Genomic DNA, 24,362 nt, shown 5'->3' with positions numbered 1-24,362 from the left:
TGAATTACTTACCTCTCCCTGCTCCACCGCCGTGATGTCTTCCGCATTTCCTGACATTGATATTCTGGTCAGAGAGCGCGATGACATCACATCTGTACACCCTCTGCCTAAACAGTCCAAGTGCAGAGAGATGGAAGATGTATACGACGAGGAGTCCAGAGTACAGGGATTCCCTAGCGAGGAGACTTATTTAATTGTTTTAAAAGTTGGGAGCAATTTTTGGGGAGCACTATACTCTGGAGAATGACATATGGGGCCCACCATACACTGGAGCTTTCCAGAGGTGGACATCAGACACTGGAGCAGCATTTACAGGGCCCATTATACACTGGAGCATTAGAATTGGGGCCCATTATATATGAAGCATTTTTGGGGCCCATAAGACAGTGGAGCTTCATCCATAGGGACCAACATATTCTGTAGCATTATGTGGAGCTCATCATATACTGTATTGAACATTATATGGGACCGATGATTCTGTATGGAGAAATATATGGGCCTCATTACTCTGTATGGCGCACTATGCGGTGGCCATAATACTGTATGGAGTAATATACTGTCTGTTTTTGGAGCTATTGGAGAATTTAAAATGGATATCAGTCATGTGATGTAAGAAGTGAAGTATTTTTCATTGTACTATACTGCTATTTATCTGCCGTATCAGAGGATCATGAATTGTGGCATGTGTTAAAGGAGCCCAGTGACACTCTTTGGCCCTGGGCCCACGAAAATCTGGAGCCAGCCCTACCCCCCCACAACTTTAGCCAAATAACCCCCAGTTTTCAATGCCTATCTATTATTATAAAGTAAATTAAGGTTGACAAGCTTAAGTAATAAGAATTGATGTTTTTGGCATTAAAATGGGCACTCTAGGTGTGTTTCCTGTCCTCCACTCACTGCCGACTTTTCTTCCCCATTGACTTGCATTGGGTTTCGTGTTTCAGTTGGCCTTCGACTTTTCACGATAATCGGCCGATTGCGTTCAACCCGACTTTTGCGAAAGTCGGGTTTCATGAAACCCGACTCAACCCGAAAAAAGGCAAATTCGCTCATCTCTATTGATAATGTTATTACACAGTGGATTCTTTTGAGTTGTGTAGGTCCTCATTCGGTGATAATACCATCGGGATATAGCCTAGATCCTGATATACATCTGCCAGTGTGAACTGCATAGGTCTTGAAAAATAAGGTTCAACTCTGTAAATACTGATTCTTGGCATAAAATTGATGCATTTACCAATAAAAGTTTAAACCTTATGAAATCCTTATAATTGTGGTTCAGCAGCGGAAACATCTTATTAAAAGATGTAAAAGCACTGAAGCAGCAAACCTTGGAAAAAACAAAATTTGTGTCAATCTCGAATTCTTTGTCCACTACTATATACCATTATGGAAAGCAGCATAGTGTACTATTAAGTTCAATGGGAGCTGAACTGCAGTCATTAGATGTCTATGGAACTGTGATGTTCCCGCTCAGTATATTTTGTACTTCCGGTGGTCATAACACAAAGTATTAACTGATCAGTGGAGATGCTGAGTGTTGGACCGCCCCTGATCAGGTATTGATGAGTCATCAATATCTCAGCCTTTTGACAGAGCCAAGCAAGTTTTCTCTTCACCAGGATGATAAAGTACAGCTTGCTGAACTAGCCCCATCACCCATCATCTGCCCCAGAAGCCCCTCACCATTTCCATCACCACCTACCCCACCTAACACCACTACTGCTTTCAGTTAGAAGTTATTACTATTTGCTGCACAGAGGAAGATTTTGGAGAATTGAATGAGCCCAAAAAACTGTCATTATACAAATAAGTTTAACTATGTTCTATTACCCTACCCAAAAATGTGTGAGAAGTTAATGCAAACCCTTTTTATTTCACACATTCTACCAATAAATGCATCAACTATACATTCACATGTGCTTCATTCTACCTGGCAGATATTACCACCGATTTTGTTTTTCCTTTAAATAACTCCAGCTAGGGATGACAAGCTGATCTAAAACACTTTGATATCACACTATGACAGAGATATCAAAGCTTACCATGAAAACACATGATTTATAATAAACCACTTGGAGAAAACACAGCTCTCCAACACAGCAAGGTGTAAAGCTACTTGGTTATCTGACACAGTTGTCACACACATCACACTGGAGAAAATGCGAGTACGATAACATCTGTATATTTTCATAATGTAATCTTTAGCAGCTTTAGTTTTTAAAATTGTCGACTTGATAAACAGTCATAAGGAACCGAACGCCTTTCCATATTATCTAACAATCTCTATTAAGTTGAAAAACACTAAATTCAATCATTAAAGGCACAGATAGTCATAAAAATACATAACGTTAACCCCTAACACATAAATTGCATCTCGGTAAAGATAGAAATGAAGATTGTATTGCTGTTGTAATCTTCATGTCCCATAAACATCTCCATGCTATACTGGTACCTGATTAGCATACTGTTGTCTTCATGTTAAATAGTGATGAGCGAGTATACTCATTGCTTGGGTTTTTCCGAGCATGCTCGGGTGGTCGCCGAGTATTTTGGTGTGCTTGAAGATTTAGTTTTCGTCGTCTCAGCTGCATAATTTGCGACTGCTAGACCGCTTGAATACATGTGTGGAAATCCTGTTTGTTAGGGAATTCCCACATGTATTCAGCCTGTCTGCAAGTCTCAAATCATGCAGCTGAGACGAAGAAAACTAAATCTCCGAGCACACCAAAATACTCGGAGATCACCAGAGCATGCTTGGGGAGACCCATGCAACAAGTATACTCGCCCATCACTAATGCTAAACTAGTGTAAAGGAGTAGTGAAAAAGCTGTCAACACCTTTTCTGAAAAAATTACTGTATATTATTATGATGCATTGTCCTGCTTTATATATTTATTTTTTTCTACTTTGTGGCCTGCAATAGATAGCTATCTTGGAGACAGGGTTAACTGTTGGGACAGCTCATGGTGAGAGGGGTTAAGGGGCATAAGAAGTTAGTTCATGTTTGTTAGGCAGTTGTTGAAAGTACTAATGGAGAAGCAACGCACATCGACAAATCAGCATTGCTGGACCACATACAACACCAGCATTACTTAAGGGTGTTGTGTGGAAAAGAAAGAAGACTATACTCAGGTTTCAAATTCTGAAGTAATGAAGTACCAAATGGCATAAGTTACCCTTTACAGCAGGCAAGTGGGATGCCTATAGAAAGCATTATCTATATTAGGTAAGAAGGTCAAGTGTCAGCCAGATCTGGAAGCTTTAGTGATAGTAGACTGGGTTGGTCAGGCTGGGACACGATTTCTTCAAAGGAGTCACAGTGACACATCTTGAGTCATGAGGCTTGTAAAAATTGGAGGTTAAGAGTAGTTGTGAGGTGACGTAGTGACATACCTCGACCTGTACAGCCTTCACAAGTGAAAATGGAGGCCCTCATAACAATATGCTCTTTCAGTGCAACAAATTCCATTAGATATGTGCCGCCCGTAACATGTAACGTCTGCAAAAGGTAATAAAACACACACAGCGAAGTACTCTTTTCTGTAATGTTTAGGGACACTAGAACAACCCTCGGCCAGAGTATTCCCTTGCATTACACTGGTAGTCAACAGAATTTCTTTCACTGATTAATAAAATAGCACTAAAACTTTATTTTTCTGGTGTTTAATTACACTATCAATACAAATCTTGAAACATTTGTACACTTGAATACACAGAAGACAGAATTAGCAGTGTATTTTTTTTATTGTAAGGAAAACAAGAGCAAACAATGTACAATAGGTGGCTACAGATTAGCTCCTGTTCCTCTTACCTGTATACCATACATGACACAGAGCATGCCCATAGCTCATTCCTGATAAGTCAGTTAGTTGTCTTCTGTGTTACATTCTCATTCTATTCAAATCTGCATCATAGTTTCTTATATGCAGTGCCCGATCCAACATTGATGGATACCAACAGTGGCAAATGGAAACACTTCACTTTTTCTTCTTCTGCATGTGATGGGCGTGTACCCATCACGCTAGACAAGACCCCTACTGTCTTTCAAAAGTCTATATTTCCCCTGATGATTTGACTAATGAAACGCGTTGGGAACACACTTGTGGTTACAGTATGATTTATCCTATGTGATGTTCTTTGGTGGGATGATGTATTGACATAAATGTGTGACTCCCCCTCCCTAAATGAAAATCAGGATCCTGCTAAGGTTAATGCAGCATGATCTGGTTTAATCAGGAGCAACACTAGATGAGATCGTTTCTTTTCTTACATGTTGCATGTTTTTCTATATCAGGGATTGATCTAACTGTTCTAGGTAACAGACATTAGTTTAGAAAAAAAATCATGCTCTTTGGACTACTTTAAGGCTAAGTGCCCACATTGCAGAAAAGCTGTGAAATGTCTGCAGCATTTCCGTAACTCCCCACCGTGGGTAAAACGCATGCGGAATTCGCATGCGTTTTCCCACAAAACACAAGTGTTTTGCAAGCGTTTTTAGCTTGCAGAATGCTTGTGCTTTTCCAAGCGATTTGAAGCATCACTTGGAAAAGTGATTGACAGGTTGGTCACACTTGTCAAGCATAGTGCTTGGCAAGTGTGACCAACTTTTTACTATTGATGCTGCCTATGCAGCATCAATAGTAAAAGATAGAATGTTAAAAAATAATTAAAAAAATAAAAAATAGAGATATACACACCCTCCGTCAGCCTCCGTCAGCCCCCAGAGTCGTCCCACCTCTCATTGGCGCTGCTGGCAACTTCCGTTCCCAGGGATGCCTTGCGACAATGACTTCTGATGACGTAGCATCACGCGAGACCGCTACGTCATCAGAGGTCATTCGCGCAATGCATCCCTTGGAACAGAAGATGCTGGCAGCGTGGCTGAGAGGCGGGAGGACTTCGGGGGCCAACGGAGGGCAAGTATATCTCTATTTTTTATTTTAATTCTATTTTTTACAGGAATATGGTACCCAGGGCATGGAGGAGAGTCTCCTCTTCTCCAAACCCTGGGTGCCATCTGCACATGAAGTGCTCACTTTACGCATGGTGGGCATAGCCACATGCATAAAGTGAGCATTTCAATGCAATCCTATGGTGGCGGAAGCGCCGCGATTCCACAGAAATAATGAACATGCTGCAGATTTTACCACTATGCGATTCCGCAGCGATAAAATCCGCAGCATGGGCACAGGAACTGCGGAATTCCATAGAATTGCATGTGGATGCGTTTTATTAACGTTTTTTAAACATTTCCACAGTGGCAAAAACATAGCAGAAATGCATAAAAAGCGCAACGTGGGCACACAGCCTAAGGGTTTGAGCTTCAAGATTATGTGCAATTACACCCTGGTATACATTTTCATTATTCATCACTATGGCTAAGTGATGATTTCTGTGATTTTATGTGCTATGTGTACTGTATTGTTGTTGGTTATGGTTTAAACGGCTCCATGTGTTTTATTAAAATGTATTAAAAGTTTAATTTTAGTTAGCACTTTTACCTCACTTGTTCATACACTATTTTTGATCGGTAGCTATCTTGCTCATTTTGAAACAAACAATAGTGATGCAAGTGACTTTATAAATCATGTCAGGCTTCGAACAGATGTTAATTATGATTCATTTTCTCATTTAAGTACCTGCTCTAAAGCGAATATCTGTATCTGTTATTGCTAGCCATATATACAGTATATTTCATCGATATACATGGTCTACATATCCCTGTTAAAATGTCAGGTTTTTGTAATGTAAATAATCATATTAAGAAGAATAAGTTCTGAAAATTTTCCACCTTTAATGTCACTCATAATCTGTACAATAAGGCTGGGTTCACTCGTAGCGGAACTCTCGCGGAAATTACCGCGAGAATTTCGGAATTCCATTCCGCGGGAAAATCGCATTTTAGATTCCCACAATTTTCTCATGGAAACCAGGCATTTTGCAAGTGTAATTAGCTTGCAGAATTGCTAGCGTTTTCCAAGCAATCTGGAGCATCGCTTGGAGAACTGATTGACAGGTTGGTCACACTCGTCAAACATAGTGTTTGACGAGTGTGACCAACTTTTTACTATTGAGGCCGCCTATGTGGCATCAATAGTAAAGATAGAATGTAAAAAATAATAATAAAAAAAATATATTGTTATTCTCACCTTCCGACGTCCCGCGCAGCCTTCCCGCCTCTCTCCACGCTCCCGGTCCCAGTAATCCTTTGCGACAATTACCGTGATGATGTCTGTTCTCACGGGATCGTGACGTCTCGTGTTCATTCGCGATGACGTCGCGCGAATGACCGCAAGACTTCGCGATCCCGCGAGAACGGACGTCATCGCTCGCAAAGGCTTACTGGGACCGGGAGCATGGAGAGAGGTGGGAAGGCTGCGCGGGACATCGGAAGGTGAGAATAGCAATATTTTTTATTTTAAATTCTATTTTTTACCGGGATATGGTACCCAAAGCCCGGAGGACAGTCTCATCTCCTCCTGACCGTGGATACCATCCGCAAATGATCTGCTTACTTTTCGCATGGTGTTCATAGCCACATGCGGAAAGTAAGCAGAACAATGCATTCCTATGGGTGCGGGATCACTGCGTTTCTGCAAAATTAATGAGCATGCTGCGTTTTTTATTGCGAAGCGATTCCGCCTCGGTAAAACCGCAGCATTAGCACAGCATTGCAGAATCCCATAGGAATGCATGGGATGCTTATTTTTCGCATTTTCGCGGTTAAATCGCGCTGTTAAAACTGCCGTGGAAACGCAAAAAAAACCCGCCACGTGTGAACTCAGCCTAAAATAGGAAAATAACATGAAACCTTTTTGGGTGGAAACAGCATAATAAAGAGCAAAAATAATATGGTTGCATAAAATGCACACACTTAAACTAATGCTTTGTTAAATCACCCTTTAAATTTATTACAGCATTCTGTCATTTTGGATAGGAGTCTATCAGCCCGACGCATCGAGAACTGGCAATATTTGCCCACTCTTCATTGCAAGAGCGATCAAAATCTTTAAAATTGCGAGGGCATCTCCCGTGAAAAACCCTCTTTAGATCAGCTGTATGATGTTGAGTCACTTCTCATAGACAAACCGAGAGTCAAGACAATCGAGAAGTCCGAGGTCAATAGCCCGGAGGGTACGTTATAAACAGATGGAAGAGACAAAGACATAGTCCTGTAACAGTCGGTCTGAGGTCAAAATATCTGGAGGATAGCAGATCAGAGCAAAGGGGTTAAACAGTCAGATGGTCAGAATGAGGTCCAAGGTTAGCCAGTGTTAGATCAATAAGTAAAATACAAGGCGCAGAGTAAACTAACCACACTTAGCTGAAGCTATGGTTGACAGCTATCTGGGACTGCTAGCTCAGTTAAATAGCTGAGCAATTATGGGAACTCTGTACCGGATGAAAGCTCAGCATCCCCCAGTCTAAGATTGGATGACCAATCTGTCCATCAAAACACAGAAAGCTCAGCATGTCCATGCAGCAGACTGGACTGGACAACTAAGCTGTCAATCACTGCACAAACAGCTCAGCAAGCCCCTGCACCAGACTGGACAACTGAGCTGTCAATCATTGCAGAGACAGCTAAGCACAAAAGGGATGGATTCATTATAGTACCTCTTCTATGGGTGGGCTACCGGAACCTCCCGGTTTCCCAGGAAACTTTAAATGGAATGCCCTGACTAACAACTCGGCCTTCACATCTCAAACTGAGAACCAGGATCTCTCCTCAGGTATGTTTCTCCTAAAGAGCATGAGGTACTGGAGGGTATTTTGAACACTACAACAGTCCACAACTTTCCGCACCTCATATTCTAAATTGCTATTAACAACAACCGGAGGAGGTGGGGACAAAGGCAACACCACCTAGGGGGAAAAACATTTTCAACAGGGATTTATGGAAGACGTTAGGGATGCGGAGAAATGAAGAAAGCTTCAGCCTAAAAGGTCACCTGATTGACCACTTCCAGGATTTCATAGGGACCGATCAAATTTGGACCCAATTTCAGCGATGACACCTTAAGTTTGATGTTTCTTGATGACAGCCAAACACTATGCCCAACCTTAAAAACAGGACTCACTGAGCGTATTCTTTTGAACCTCCCTTCAGACTTCTCCAAGTCTCTGCACAATGACTTCCACCCCAGGACATTCAGAAATAATCCTAGAAAATTCACCAAAATGGGGATGAAAACCATAATTTATTTTTCTCTGATAGTTTCTGGTGGTGCGAGGTGTTTTCATTTTATTTTTATTTTTATTCTTTTACTGTGTATTTTTGGTATTTCTATTTATTTGATATTTCTGCCATCTTTGTGCCGACACTTTTGTATTTTATACCAATTTGCCATTCATTTTAATAAAGGCACTTTTTAACATTCACCTTTTTATTCTCTGTTTAGTTTTTCCCTGCTTTGTTGCCATTTTTATTATTCCATGTCAGGTGTTTTTTCTTTTCTTTTGGTTATAGTCCCGAATGGTCTGCCACTCATACAAATTTTTTGGACGTTTAATTTTACAGAATTTATAGTACATACATGGACTTATATTTATATGATGTTTTACATCCATTTTTGTTTAAACTAACAAGGTAATACAAATAGGGATAATGAAAAATACCAAACATACTGACACAGATAACAGAGGAGTGCACTGGGAAGTGGAGGATGGGGTTAAACCAAAATAGGAGGAGAAAGGGAATTATCACACACTCAAAATCTAGCAACATCACAGATAAACCCACCAACCTCCTTCTCCTATAATAACCAACAACAACCTCCAGCCATGCAGCATAAGTTAGCTCTGACAATGAGTGCAAGTCAAGTCCTAGTTTATATAGGAGATGGAAGTGGCTAACAGAGCACAGCTAGGAGACATCAGACACTGTGGTTTTCTGGCTTCTCTCTATTGTGGTAAACTCCTCTCCATGCATGTGTTATGGCTGTCACACAGCCGCTACACATGCAGCTGCGGCGTCAAAAAGCTGATCATCGGGAGCACTCCAGGTATCCGGATTCCCAATGCAGCTATTCGGTAAGCGCTATAGCTATTCAAATAAGGAGTTATCCGAAGCTATTCGCCCATCCCTAGTTACAATGCTTCTGTTTAAGATTTTTTCACTAATATTAGGGAGGGTTGACCTATATACTGTATAAGCCTCTTTGAAAGTTGTCAAGTGAAAAAGGCTTTTGCGACCATTCTGGCATGGATTTTTAAAGTATGTATACCAGTCTTACTAGGTCAAAGAGATCTATATAGCAGTGCATCCAGTTCATATTGTTAAATCTGATGAGCGATCCGTTTAAACTTTATAAAGCTGATATTGCTGTGGACCATCATTTCTCCTCTAGAAAAGCCTTGCCAAACAAATCATCATATGATGTTTAAAGAAGACATGACATCAGGTCATAAATTGCCAGTTTTTGCTCTTATTATATTCAAGCATTTCCTCTGAAAATTCTATTTTTATCTTTGTTAAATATCTGCCACACTGTTTTGGAAATATGGGTCCATTTGTGTAATTCTACTTTTTTTTTATAGTTTTTTCCAAAAGCATTTTGATTACAGGATAATAATGCAGAGACCCGCCCCAAGAAAAGTCCCCTATGAGCGATGTCTCCTTAATATAAACTATGAAAATCACTACTAAATAATAAAGTTCATATCACAGAAAATGTATGGTGGATTTTTTTAAAAAAAGAATACTCACGAGAGGAGGAGAATACTACAATTATCTGTTAAAGGGACATGACAAAAACAGGATGGTGAGTTTGATAGAATGTCCTCAGCATTAACTTTTAATATACAGTGAGGACAGAAGGTATTTGATACACTGCCAATTTTGCAGATTTTCCCACCTACAAAAAATGGAGAGGTCTGTAGTTTTTATCGTAGGTACACTTCAACTGTGAGTGACAGAATCTTAAAAAAATCTAGAAAATCACATTATATGATTTTTAGGATAGCGTCACACTAGTGTTCGGCAGGGCTGCAGATGGCAGTCTACTTCCTTCTTTCTGCCTCCGTTAAGCCCCTCCCACTGCCACACTTCTTTCATCTCCGCCTACGTTTGCTTGCGACCTGCGTACCCTATCTTTAACATTGGGTACGCAGGCCATGCGGATGTATGCTGATGCATCTGCATGTGTCGTTTTGACGCGTCCACCGACTGCAACAAAATGCAACTTGTTGCGTTTTTGTGCAGCTCGGCGCAGCGTCAAAACGACACATGCGGATGCGTCAGCATGCATCCGCATGGCCTGTGGACCCAATGTTAAAGATAGAGTACACAGGACACATGCAGATGTAGGCGGAGGTAAAGGAATAGGTGTGGCAGTGGGCGGGGCTTAATGGAGGAAGAAAGGAAGTAGGCTGCCATCTGCAGCGCTACACAATGCTAGTGTGAAGCCAGCCTTACATAATTTATTTTCATTTTATTGCATGAAATAGGTATTTGATACAACAGAAAAACAGAACTTAATATTTGGTACAGAAACCTTTGTTTGCAATTACAGAGGTCAGACGTTTCCTGTAGTTTTTGACCAAGTTTGCACACACTGTAACAGGGATTTTGGCCCACTCAACATACAGATCTTCAGATCTTTCAGGTTTTGGGGCTGTTGCTGGGCTACATTGAGTTTCAGTTCCCTCCAAAGATTTCCTATTGGGTGCAGGTCTGGAGACTGGCAAGGCAACTTCAGGACCTTAAAATGCTTCTTATGGAGCCACTCTTTAGTTGCCCTGGCTGTGTGCTTCAGCTCATTGTCGTGATGGAAGACCCAGCCATGATCCATCTTCAATGATCTTACACAGTGAGGTTGCTGGCCAAAATCTCACAATATATGACCCCATCCATCCTGCCTTCAGTACGGCACAGTTGTCCTGTCCCCATTGCAGAAAAGCATCCCCAAAGAATGATGTTTCCTCCACCATGCTTCACGGTTAGGATATTGTTCATGGTTAGAACAGTGGGGTTTTACTCATCCTTCTTCTTCTAAACATGGCAAGTGGATTTGATACCAAAAAGTTTTATTTTGGCTTCATCGGACCTTCTCCAATGTCTCCTCTGGTCATTCGTGAACTTCAATCGGGCCTGGAAATGTGCTGAAGTGAGTCGGGGGACCTTGCCTGATTTTAATCAATTACACCGTAATGTGCTACTAATGGTAATGTTTGAGACTGTGGTCTCAGCTCTCATCAAGTCATTGACCGAGCCCTCCCATGTAGTTCTGGGCTTATTCCTGACCATTCTCAGAATCATCCTTATTTCGTGAGGGGCGACATCTTGCATGGAGCCCCAGACCGAGGAAGAGTGACTGTCATCTTGTGTTTCTTTCATTTTCTAATAATTGTGTCAACAGTTGTTGACTTCTCACCAACTGCTTGCCTATTGTCCTGTAGCCCTTGTGCATGTCTACAATTTTGTCCATGATATCCTTAGACAGCTCTTTGGTCTTGGACGTAGTGGGGAGGTTGAAGTTTGATTGATTGTGTCGACAGGTGTCTTTTATACAGGTAACGAGCGCAAACAGGTGCAATTAATACAGGTAATGAGTGCAGAGTAGGAGGTCTAACAGGTGTGTGAGAGTCAGAATTCTAGCTGGTTGGTAGGTGACCAAATACTTATTTCATGCAATAAAATGCAATTTAATAATTTAAAAATATAATTTTCTGGTTTTTAATTTTAGATTCTGTGTCTCACAGTTGAAGTGTACCTACGATAAAAATTACAAAACCTCTCCATTCATATAGGTGGGGAAACTTATTTTCCACACTGTAAATGATATTTGTCTATAATTTAACAATGAGCTTCACTCTTAGGCTATGTGCCTACGTAGCGTTTTATTCCGGACACCAAAAACCGGACTCCTTCCCAGGTTTTTTCCGCGCGATTTCACCGCGATTTTACCGCGATTATGATCGCGATTTTGCCGCGATTTTCGCATGCAATATTCAAGCACTTTCCAAGCGATTTGAAGCATCGCTTGGAAAGTGATTGACAGGTTGGTCACACTTGTCAAACATAGTGTTTGACAAATGTGAGCAGCTTTTTACTATTGAAGCCGCCTATGCGGCCTCAATAGTAAAAGATAAAATGTTAAAAATGATAAAAAAATAAAAAATTGGGGTATATTTACCTTCCGACGTCCCGCGCTGCCATCCCGGGCCTCAGCGTTCCCAGTAATGCCTTGCGAGACCTGTGATGATGTTGGTCTCGCGTTACTATAGCGATCTCGCGAGACCACGTCATCACAGGACCTTGCCGCAAGGCATTACTGGGAACGCTGAGGCCCGGGAATGCAGCGCGGGACGTCGGAAGGTAAACATACCTCGATTTTTTATTTTTTATTCTTTTTTTTACCGGGGTATGGTACCCAGGGCCTGGAGGACAGTCTCCTCTCCTCCACACCGTGGGTACCAACCGCACATGAGACGCTTAACTTCCCGCATGGTGGGCATAGCCACATGCGGGAAGTAAGCGATTCTCATGCATTCCTATGGGTGCGGAATCGCGGCAAGTCTTTGCGATTCCGCACAAAAGAATGATCATGCTGCGATTTTTTCCGCGATGTGTTTCCGCCGCGGAAAAAAGCGCAGCATTAGCACAGCATGTGCGGAATGCCATAGGAATGCATGGGGAGCGTTCTGTACACGATTTTTAAATGTTTTCGCAGCGTTTTTGCACCAAAAATCATGGCAAAAACGCTTAAAAATCGCATCGTGGGCACACAGCCTTAGTATTAATTGGAACTGTTAACAGTTAATGATTACACTTCAGCATCAGCCAAGTAAAATTACAACTAAACAAAAGTATTTCACCAGTAAAAGAACATAACACTTTGGTATTTTCTGGCTGTCATTAGGTATTTCAAACTGCAGATTCCACCTGATAATTGTAAGAGAAAGCTAAAGAAGGTGTAAAAAATAGGTGGCAATGCGAGACGATTGTGCTTAATTCACACATGCAAAATACTAATATCAATTAAATCTTATGAATACTTGAAAATAAGTGTAAAAAATGTATTAGAGCTGGAGACATACACTGGAACATGAAGCAACTCGGACTGAAGTAAATGTCATATGAGACCCAAATTATAAACAACTCTATCATTGAATTCGAATGTTCAGATAACTCACCCAGTAAGGTCTATAGCTGAGCAAAAATATGGGTTCCAGTTATGTTTCACCGTATTGCAATCATTTTTATGGATACTGTGGAGGACAGGACCAGTTCCTCCAACGTCACCAATGTGATGTTACTACACATGCACAGCTCTCCAGCGCCCCCTTTGTCTCTCAGGTCAGTAAGGGAACTGCACCTAGAGCAAATGGCCACCGGGGAGGATGTCCTGTTACTCGCTGGGTATTCTAAGATTTGTAATCAGAGTAAAAGCATCAGCCCAAGATTAATTTTATGGTTTAATTGCCTTAAAGGCGCACTAGATATTTACAGAAATATGCAGTAAGCTATACAATGGAATTTCAGTGGATTTGCAGTCAGAGGAAAATATAACAATAAGGGTACAAGACTTGGAGATATTAAGCTGGAGGTCAATTTACCAGATTGTAGGTTGCATGTGGGTGCCAGGAACTCTGCAGTCCACAGTTACAAGAATCTTAGTTGCCGGACAGACCCCAAAGCGTGGGCCGCTGCTCCCCTTGGCAGATCTGTCCCCAGTTCCTTCTTAGATAATCATCGTCTGGTTCTTCTGTGTGAGAGAGAGTCTCTGCCATGTGCTGCTAGTTCTTAAGCATGCTAGGCTCCTCCCCCTGTGTCAGAGGGTGTGCTAATAATCTCCACCCTTTAGCTCCCTGCAGAACTTATTCCCAATATCTAAGAAAGGGGGTAACTTTCAACAGCATGATCGGATCAGGACATGAGAGGTACCAGTGGATGCGGTTTGTTTTGCCTGTCGTTTGGAGAGCAAACATGGGCCCATTGGGTAGCTGTGGAGGGCCAATCTCTATATCTCAGGTCCCAGAGCCCTCACCGACTCAGGAGTCGCAGTGCCAGATGCGCGATTTCCTCAGGGTCACTTGGATATTTTCCATGAGTCCCTAACTTAAAAGATGTGCTCATAATCCATGATCCTAGGATGGAGTCAGGGCAGCTGGGAGAGACAATGGATGTGTATTTCTGTGTCTAGCTGACAGGTATATTCTAATTGAAGCCCCCAGGCCCCTTTCTGTCCCATGTTGGCGTGGCTCCTGCTCAAGCTTTCAAGTTCTGTTTTTGGCCTTATCTCATTATCATACTAAAAGGCCTTGCTATTCAACATTGGAGCATTAAATCCTGCTTTGTTCATTACACCTCCCTGCTTTAGAGGGCACTAGGCGGTATTACATTCCTGTGCTCCCCCATGTGCCCTTCTGCACCCTCTCCTTGCCGTGACAACCCATCAGCGTTACCATGGTCCCTTCCTCTTTTGTGGCGAATGGTGAAGTGATACTGCTGGAGAGCGAGGCTCCAGCGTAGCAACCTCCCATTTGTCCCAGAGACCGTGTGTAACCAGATGAGGGGGTTGTGGTCTGTTTCCATGGTGAATTGGCATCCGTACAAGTATGGCAGCAGACGCTGCAGGGCCCACACAATTGCCAGACATTTCTTCTCCATTATGGAATATGCCACTTCCCTCAGCAGGAGCTTCCGGCTCAGGTACAGAACGGGGTGTTCATGGCCGGTAGTGTCGACCTGGCTGAGCACAGCACCGAGGCCGAAGTCGCTGGCGTCAGTCTGCACTACGAACGGCGGCGTGAAGTCGGCTGTCATGCACCAGCCGTGTCAAGGCCATGATTCTGTCCCGGAAGCGCACGACATACTCAATGACCGACACTCCAGGGGTGGCCAAATCCCCTTCCCATGCTTCCTTCACCAGAGCAAGGGGCCCCCGTACACGTCGCCCATACAAGAGCTCAAAGGGGGAGAACCTAGTTGAGGCCTGTGGGACCTCCCAGTAGGCAAACAGCAGGTGTGGGAGATACCGCTCCCAGTCTCTCCCGTGGGAGTTGACCAACATCTTCAGCATTTGCTTTAATGTGCCATTGAACCGCTCACACAGGCCATTGGTCTGTGGTTGGTACGGGCTGGCTACCACATGTTGCACCTGTATCTGCTTACAGAGAGACTCCATCAGCTGCGACATGAACTGGGTCCCTCAGTCGGTCTGGGGAAACCCCACTCTGGAGAAAATCTCCAGTAAGGCAGTGGCCACTTTGTCAGCCCGAATGGACGACAAAGCTACCGCCTCCGGGTACCGGGTCGCATAGTCCGCTACCGTTAGTATGAAGCATTTCCCGGAGCGGCTGGGGGTGGACAGAGGTCCAATGAGATCCACAGCCACCCTCGAGAAAGGCTCTTCGATGATAGGCAGAGTTAACAGTGGGGCTTTGGGGCGCTGCCCCGCCTTCCCCACCCTCTGACAGGTGTCACACGAATGGCAGTAGGCAATCACCTCGGTCCTCATTCCCGGCCAGTAGAAATGCTGAGCTAGCCTGGCCCTGGTTTTAGCGATCCCTAGGTGTCCGGCCATGGGAATCTCATGTGCGATCCGCATCAATTCTGCCCTGAACGGATAGGGTACCACTAACTGTCGGTCCCTGGGCCACGCCTCCGGTGAACCCTGGTGGACCGTTACCCGGTACAGCGGTCCCCGGTCCCAGACCACTCGCTCGAGGTCGGACTCCAGGGGAGGCTGTGATGCCTGCTCCTTGAGAGCCTTCTGGCTAGCGTCAGCTTCCAACGCTGCCTGAAATCTCTGACTCGATGTGGCAAGAATTGACGAAACTGCCACATCCTGTGTCATCTCCCCGGGATCTGTCTCCTGGCTGCTGTCTGACTCGGCAGCCACTTGGTCGGAGAAGGGAATACCTTCAGACCTCCGCAAGGCTCCTTGGGCTCCGGCGCTCCTACTCCTGGCAACAGCAGCCACGACTGCTGAGACCACAGGTAGTGCCTGCTTCCCCTCGGCCCCCGACCAAGTCGCCGGGTCAGGCAGACATCCCTAGCCTCCTGACATCCCGGATGCGGGGAACTCCTGCTCTGGGGTCTTACCTGGTTGCTCATCTCCCAGGACGCCCCCTCCCCCCATGGCCTGTTCCTCTTTCTGCAGAGGCCCTAGACTCAGCAGGCTGGATTAACTTAGGGGCCGTACATTGCCTCTAGCAGCCCCTCCCTCTACCTCTGAGCTCTCCCCTGCATTCTTATCATCTGTCCTCACTGTGAGCCCTGTGTGTGTAGTGTCAGTGCATGGATTACCATCAGGTTTCACTCCTTCCTCCACGGTTGGAGGCACATTCAACACATTAACATTAGCATTCACAGTAGAGTCATGACATTCTTGGGAAGCCGGACTTGGGGGTTCAGTGGCCACATACTGAGACACTAGCCGCCCCAAATCGGTCCCAAGCAACACATTGGCAGGAATATTTGGTGTTACTCCCACCTCCCGCATTCCCCTCCTGGCGCCCCAGTCCAAAAACACCTTGGAGACGGGCAGCGCCGGTTCAACGCTTCCAATTCCGGAGACGGAAAGGGTTTTCCCAGGCACCAAGTCTTGAGGGGACACCACCTCAGGACATACCAGGGTTTGTTCAGCGCCTGTGACCCACAGTCCCATGACCGCTGAGCAGCCGATGGTGACGGGTTGGTAATTGTCCAGGGATCTCCCACCACCCCCTCCCACACACAAAACAGTGGACGGTTTCCGGGACAGGGATGGGGCCTTCTGGCGCTGGCGACACGCAGCCTTAAAGTGTTCCAGCTGGTTGCAATGATGATAACGTCTGGGTTCTGCTCCTGGCCTGGAGAGGGCAGCAGGGGGTACACCTTACCCCCTCTCCAGGTGCTGCTGGCAGGCTTCTTTGGCTCAGAGGCCCTGTTGTTGGCATACTCATCTGCCAGGGTGGTTGTAGCAGAAGCCCCCTTTGGTTTCCGGTCACGGAGGATCTGCTGGAGGTCCTCTGGGCAGTTCAACAAGAACTGCTCTGTGATGAACAGTTCCTAGACCACCTGGCGGGTGGTGAGCTCTAGACCCGAGGTCCAGTGCTCCGCAGCTCTCAGCAGAGCCCGCATGTGGTCGGTCCAGGTGTCCTTTGAGCCCCGCTGCAGGCTCTGGAACTTCCTGTGGTACGACTCCGGGGTGAGGCTGTTGTGCTGGATCAGGGCCCGCTTGATGCTGTTGTAGTCCTGCTCCTCCACGGCAGGTAAGTCCCCCAAAACTTCCAGGGACCTACCACTCAAACGGGGGGTCAGGTACCTTGCCCACTGATCCAGGGCCAGATGGTGTTGGAGGCAGGTTCTCTCAAAGGCCAGCAGAAAGGAATCCAGGTCTCCATCCTTTTCAAGCAGGGGAAAGTCCTCCACCCGGACAATGGAAGCCTTGGTCCCTGGTGGGGCTGGAGCGTCCAGCGGGAGCCCGTGCTGAGCCATCTCCAGGCGGTGCCGGCGCTCCGCAGCTTCATGGTGTTCTGAAGCCTGCAGCACACGTTCGGCATGCTCACGCTCTGCTGCTTTCTCTGCCGCCACCAGGAGTCTGTCATGGGTGGTGTCGTTACCAGCCTCGAGCTGTGCCATAGCCGCTTGGAAATGGGCCTCCAATCTTGACAGGCTGGGGCGGGCAGGTGATGGACAGTCCACTGCGGGACTGAGCACGGGGGTCTGGCTCCTTGGGGAGCCCTGGCTGAGCTCCCCCTCGTCTTCATTGATATTCTCCTCCACCACCTCCTCATAGATCATAGCATTGGCCTCCCCCTTTGCCTTACTCCTGGTGCCTTCCGCCATCTTGAGAACCTTCGGTTACTGACACAGCTGCAACCCTGACCTTGCACACAACTTATTATATTTGCACTCTGATCGTCTAGTGCAGGGCTGACCTTAAGACCAGAGCAGTGAAAGTTACCGCTGGTAGTCTTTAGTGTCTGGGAGTAGGGGTCCCACGCACACTATTACTCTGATCCCAACGCTGCCACCAATGTGGAGGAACAGGACCCGTTCCTCCCACGTCACCAATGTGACGTTACTACACAGGCACAGCTCTCCAGCGCCCCCTTTGTCTATCAGGTCAGTAAGGGAACTGCACCTAGAGCAAATGGCCGCCAGGGAGGATGTCCTGTTGCCTGCTGGGTATTCTAAGATTCGTAATCAGAGTAAAAGCATCAGCCCAAGATTAATTTTATGGTTTAATTGCCTTAAGGGTGCACTAGATAATTATAGATAATTACAGAAATATACAGTAAGCTATACAATGGAATTACAGTGGATTTGCAGTCAGAGGAAAATATGACAATAAGGGTACAAGACTTAGAGATATTAAGCTGGAGGTCAATTTACCAGATTGTAGGTTGCATGTGGGTGTCGGGAGCTCTGCAGTCCACAGGTACAAGAATTTTAGTTGCCGGACAGACCCCAAAGCGTGGGCCGCTGCTCCCCTTGGCAGATCTGTCCCCAGTTCCTTCTTAGGTCATCATCGTCTGGTTCTTCTGTGTGAGAGAGTCTCTGCCATGTGCTGCTAGTTCTTAAGCATGCTAGGCTCCTACCCCTGTGTCAGAGGGTGGGCTAATAATCTCCACCTCAGAACTTATTCCCAATATCTAAGAAAGGGGGTAACTTTCAACAGCTTGATCGGATCAGGACATGAGAGGTACCAGTGGATGCGGTTTGCTTTGCCTGTCGTGTGGAGAGCAAACATGGCCCCATTGGGTCGTTGTGGAGGGCCAATCTCTATATCTCAGGTCTCAGAGCCCTCACCGACTCAGGAGTCGCAGTGCCAGATGCGCGATTTCCTCAGGGTCACTCAGATATTTTCCATGAGTCCCTAACTCAAAAGATGTGCTCATAATCCATGATCCTAGGATGGAGTCGGGGCGGCTGGGAGAAACACTGGATGTGTATTTATGTGACTAGCTGACAGGTATATTCTAATTGAAGCCCCCAGGCCCCTTTCTGCCCCTTGCTAGTGTGGCTCCTACTCAAGCTTTCAAGTTCTGTTTTGGGCCTTATCTTATTATCATACTAAAAGGCCTTGCTATTCAACATTGGAGCACTAAACCCTGCTTTGTTCATCACAGATACATTGCAATTATTAAAAGAGGAAACTATATTTTGTCGTGATGCATTTTTAAACGTTGATGTATAAAAACATTGGCATATGGATGGAGTACAGATGACAATATGGATGAAAATTTGACTATTTTTCATACGCTCGTCTAAACCCTGCCTTACGCGTATAACAAAAATAAATATCAGCTGTTCAGCTCTTCCATTGTCATCAGTGGAAGATGGTCATCCAAGTAAAGAAAGTGTCATAATGTCATCCAATATTGCTGCCACACAGTTCACAGAGACAGCCCTTAGTGCCATTAGTGAGCCTTTGTTTTGATTTGTGAGCTAAACCATGAAATGGCAGAATAAAAGATACACTGGATGGCATTCTGACGTCTCTGTGATTAGCCTCACATTTAAACCACTCACAGAAGAATCTGACAACATAACATCCTTATGGTGCTTCTTATCAAGGTGTAGAACTTATTCGGCTACAAGATAACAGTCAGTTCTTGAAGTTGATGTGTTAAAAGTAGAAAAACAAGCAAGCATAGGAATATCAGTGACTTTCACCCAACTGAAGGAGTAAAAAACTGGATCATAGCATATTGGAAACTGCAGATCTTGTGAGAAGTGTTGCATACTTTATTTTTAATTTTTCTGGACAGCTTTTACCAAAAATATTCACAGACAGCAAACTTTTTTTTCTCAGACATTACATGTACTTCTAGACCTCCCACTTCTAGGATTACTACTGTTCTCTGGAGGTTGACAGAGATATTAGATTTTTACTTATCGATTCTGCTATTTTCCTCACAATGTAATAACTGTTGCCCATGATGAGGGAATCTGCAGAAATTTGAATTCAGCAGTTTGCTCAATGTTGGCCAGGAAATTCAATTTGCATCAAAGTTACTCGATGCAAATAAAATGCTCTTTATTATAGAATTAGCATCATCAAGCTCCTTCACCTTTCCTCTTCACTTTTTATTATACTCTGATGTCTCTCCAGACCCCACAGCATAATAAACATAGTATGAAGAAAACCATGCTCCTTGTCGCTCACCTGTTCTTTCTAAACCCCTTGTCCATTCCTAGGTGCATCGTCTTTGGGACCTACATAATGTTCACTCTGTGCCGGGGTTTTCGATACCAAGCAGGCCTCACATCAGGATGTGTGAAGTGACATAATTATGTATGATGTCCAAGGCCTTGTCAGTGCCTCATTCGATGAAATATTGAGATGTCGTAATTCACGTCATGACGTTTGAAGATAATATAATATTATAGTTAAAAAGGATGCGCAGAGCGCTAGACAGCAGGATGCAGTGACAGGACAGGTGAGAGGTGAGGTGAGACTCTTTCTGCATCTATACAATTCAGCAAAATGGCTTAGACTGGTGGGGTTGTAGCCAATTCACACAAAGCGAATTGCAAAAAAATTGGATTCTGAAATGTTTATTTTTTTGTAAAATGCAAGGTGAATAGAATTTGCCTTGAACTTATTTGTTTATCTCTAACTGTGACTCACCAGAAATAAGTATAAAAATGGGCTGCGTGGCACTCCTCTTATTGATGAGTGCACAAATAGGATACTACTCCACAATAGTCTAAAAAATGGATTCGGTACCCCAATGACAAATCTATTTTTCACCAGACATAAGGTTACTGATTCCTTTCTTGGGCTTACTAGAAACCTAGGATTTCTTAGTACCTGATCATGTATTACCTAGACAGCAGAAAAAAACTGACATTATTTCAGTGTGGATGCCCAAGTGATTTTAGCATACCTTAAAATGCATGTCATGAGCAAGACCTGGCCAAACTAAAAAAAATTTGAAAATTCTATGCTAACCCTTAGACCACACTTTCTAGAGATATGAATTGGGAATCCTTTGATGTTCCTCATGTTCCCTCAAGTTATGGATCACTGCATTGCTTTGGTTATTCACAGAAATAATGAGTTTGAAAGCAAAGGTCTAATGATAGTTTTGATCTCTGGATGCCATGGAACACAATGGCAGTCATACATTGTTAAGCACCAACCAACGTTGAAACACTACTACCTGTACTGAGGTAGATTAACCAAATCCTGCTCCACTAGCAGTAAGCATGTCTACAGAATTACACAGCATTTTCATAGTATACAAATTCTCAAACTACATCATTTTAACATATTTTACCCAGTCATTTTTACTTTAAAAGTGTCCCTTGTTCACTTGCAAAACAAGATCACAACTATCCAGGGGTTGGGTCTGGTACTGCAGCTCAACTTACAAAACTACAACCACAAACTAAAAAAAAGTAACCAGGTGTGCTGAAGTTTCTAGAATATGCATATTGTCTCTTCAGAAAGGAAGGGAACTTGAACTCTAGTACAACTTTTTGGAAATAGCAATCCTAAATGTCAACATTGACCCTTCAATGAGCCTTGTCATTTGACTTGGGATAAAGCCAAACTAGAATCTTAATTTGCAGACATGTGTTTTGAAGTGTTGACCCTCCTCAGTGCAAAGCATGAGATCTCATACTTTGAAAAAAGGGTCGATATTGACTTTTGGTATTGCTACTTCCAATATGTAGCACTACGGTACAAGTCCTCTCGCTCTCTGTAGAGACAATTTCCATAGAAGGAGAGATGTTGCTCCTTAGAATTTTCTAGAAGAAATTTAGCCTATTTTTTTTAATCATGGACAAAGCCTTTACTGATATAATGGAGATTATTTTCTGCTGGCACCCATAATTTAGAGTAAGGTAGATTTGTAATGTCAATAAACAGTATTTCCACATGAAATCAAACCATCACTTAATAAAAGTCCTTGACATGACCTTTACTGTCAAGGTGATAAAACTTATTTTGATATCTAATTATACATTAATGTTATTTATACCTACAATTCATAAACAGTGAATGGCGCCTATTCCAACTCCTGGGTGTTATATGACCAAGCTTTCTTTAACTCTGTCCTGATCTGTGATGTAGTCATACGGAGATGGGCATTTTACCATAACATAACTGGATGGATTTACAGAACAGAATTATTAACATGTTGATAGAAGATCAGAAGTTAAGCACTAGAACCTCATGGACACATGGACACATTGTAGCTTCATAATAGAAATTTTCCGAATCATTGCAGTATCTCCTTGTGCTTCCCATTTTTTGCAAAAATGAAACTATGATGGTATTCTCCTCTAAAAGTATTAATTCTAGGGGAGAATACAGTGTTGTCCACACAATGGTGAAGCACATAGTATTCATATGTCTCGCCAATATCAAATCTGGAATATTCTGCCTCACAATGGCTCTATGCACAGGTTTTCCCTTATATTTACAGATTTTTTTTTTGTGCGGAAATGTCTTTAAATACAGTAAATGCTCACTGTCAATAAACAGCTCAATGCCATGAGATGATTCATGATACAGATGATCTCTGTAAAAGGCACCTGCTAAGCCTGGGATCAATAGAGTAGTAGATGCCAGCTCTAATCTTAGTGCAAACAACATCATCTGGTACAATTTATGACATGCAGACAACATTAGCAGTCTCGCTTAAAATAATAAACAAAAAATCATAAAATATAATCTAAAATAATCAAAACTATGTAATACATGTTAATCAACCATGTCTCATCAAATATAAAGCTACAGAAAGTGTGATAATTTTCTCCACTTCTCTACTGTAAAACTTAATATAAACTATTACCGCATGTGTATAACCACATAGAAACACAACATATTCTCAAAAACAGAAAAAGCAATAGCATTTTATATGTCAAAGTTCATTGGCAAGACAGTTTTAAGATATTGAAATAAGTGGTTTAATTAGTTATGCTAAACATTAATCTTTGTATCAAAACCAAAAATTTTGAGAAATGTTTATGTTAAGATATTAGTTTTGGCCAGACATGTTCAGAATTGTAGTGCAAGTTATCAAAGTCTAGAAAGGATTCAGATAATGCGTTGAATATTTAAAAAAAATACAGAAGGAAAGGAATGTTAAAAAATGCATGATCTCCCGATGTAACTCAAGTGGTTCCTGTCACGCCGTCTCTGCATACTCACCCGGCCATCGCTCCCATGCCGCAGCCCCTCACTATCAGTTCCAATGAAGACCATTCTTGTGATCTCCTGTAGGGCAGAAAGCAATGAGGTCTGGTTCCTCAGCCACCTCACCACTAGGGCTTTTCATCGGCTGCAGTAATCAGCAGTCTAAAATTGTATGTCTTCATGTCTTCAGAGTCAGATATGAACGGGACCTCATTTTTTGTCCTACCATAAACAACCGAAGAAGCCTGTGCTAGAGTCACAGTGGTTAGAGCTAGGAACTTTACATTAATCTATTATTTTTAACCATACCTTCCTTCTGTAAATGTTTTCATTAAAGTTGGATAGCTCTTTTAATTCACGTTCCGTGCCAATACTGACAATGACTGGCCATTATTAGTATACCATTTAATTTAGGCTAAGACATGCATTAATTAAATGTTCACATGTATGTTTTAAGTATATTCTGATTGTTTAACACATGCAGAAAACTCCATTTAAGAAAATGGGGATTTCAGTAGGCTTATCCACCCACCATTCATTCCATTGTACACACTTCTGTGATGAGATGACATTTCATCTGCTACTTGTCTCCTTAAGGTGCCTTCCCTGCTGCTCCCACTCAAAAGTTTGAGGTGTTCTGGGCTACCTCCAAAATGTCTGAGATGCTCAGGGCTACTGCCCCTTGCTTTTTGAAGATGTTCTGAGTTTCCACTTAATATATGTTTTTGGAGATGATCTGGGCTGCCACTGCTGAGCTTTTGGTACTCTGGACTACCACCGGACCTATGCTTTTTAAAATGTTCAGGACTACTACTTAATATTTGTTTTTGTAGATTTTCTGGGCTACTACAAGAATGCCTTTGTGGCTCAGGACTACTTTTACCCACACTTTTATGATGCTCTGGACTGGCACTTTTCAGATGTTTCTGATGGTCAGGGCTTGCTGTACTCCTAGGCTTTTGAAGATGTTCCGGGCTGCCACTTCCTCGTTTCTGATGTTCTGGACTTCCTTCACTTTTGCCTTTTTGAAGGTGTTCAGGACTGTTGGTAGAATTTGGTTTATGATGATCTGGACTATCTGTGCTACCTGCACTAGATGTGCTACTTCCATCACCAACATCTCGTAGGAAAGTACTAGTTGTTGTATTCAACTGACAGAGACTACTTTGACTGTCGATGGAACAACGACTACCAGCAACTCCAATTTTATCATCATCTAGCAAAAAACAAAGTTCTTTTAGTTCAAGGTTTTCTTTTACCACTTCTTCT

The 24,362-nt window shown here is 43.4% G+C and overlaps 1 protein-coding gene across 1 annotated transcript in view; it reads right to left on the bottom strand.

Annotated features, from left to right (window-relative positions):
• CCDC85A (coiled-coil domain containing 85A) overlaps nt 1-24,362 on the bottom strand; it is a 497,589-nt gene that overhangs the window by 371,955 nt on the left and 101,272 nt on the right. The window contains exon 2 of the mRNA XM_073576656.1: nt 23,626-24,362. This exon is cut by the window's right edge and continues 188 nt beyond it. Within this exon, the coding sequence (XP_073432757.1) occupies nt 23,626-24,362 (737 nt within the window). The remainder of the gene's footprint in view (nt 1-23,625) is intronic.

This window comes from Dendrobates tinctorius, unplaced genomic scaffold (assembly GCF_039654945.1).
Source record: "Dendrobates tinctorius isolate UK_male_01 unplaced genomic scaffold, ASM3965494v1 ptg000050l, whole genome shotgun sequence".
NCBI classification, from domain to species: domain Eukaryota; kingdom Metazoa; phylum Chordata; class Amphibia; order Anura; family Dendrobatidae; genus Dendrobates; species Dendrobates tinctorius.
The sequence above is the reverse complement of the archived record's forward strand: the minus strand, read 5'-3'. Positions and strand labels throughout refer to the sequence as shown.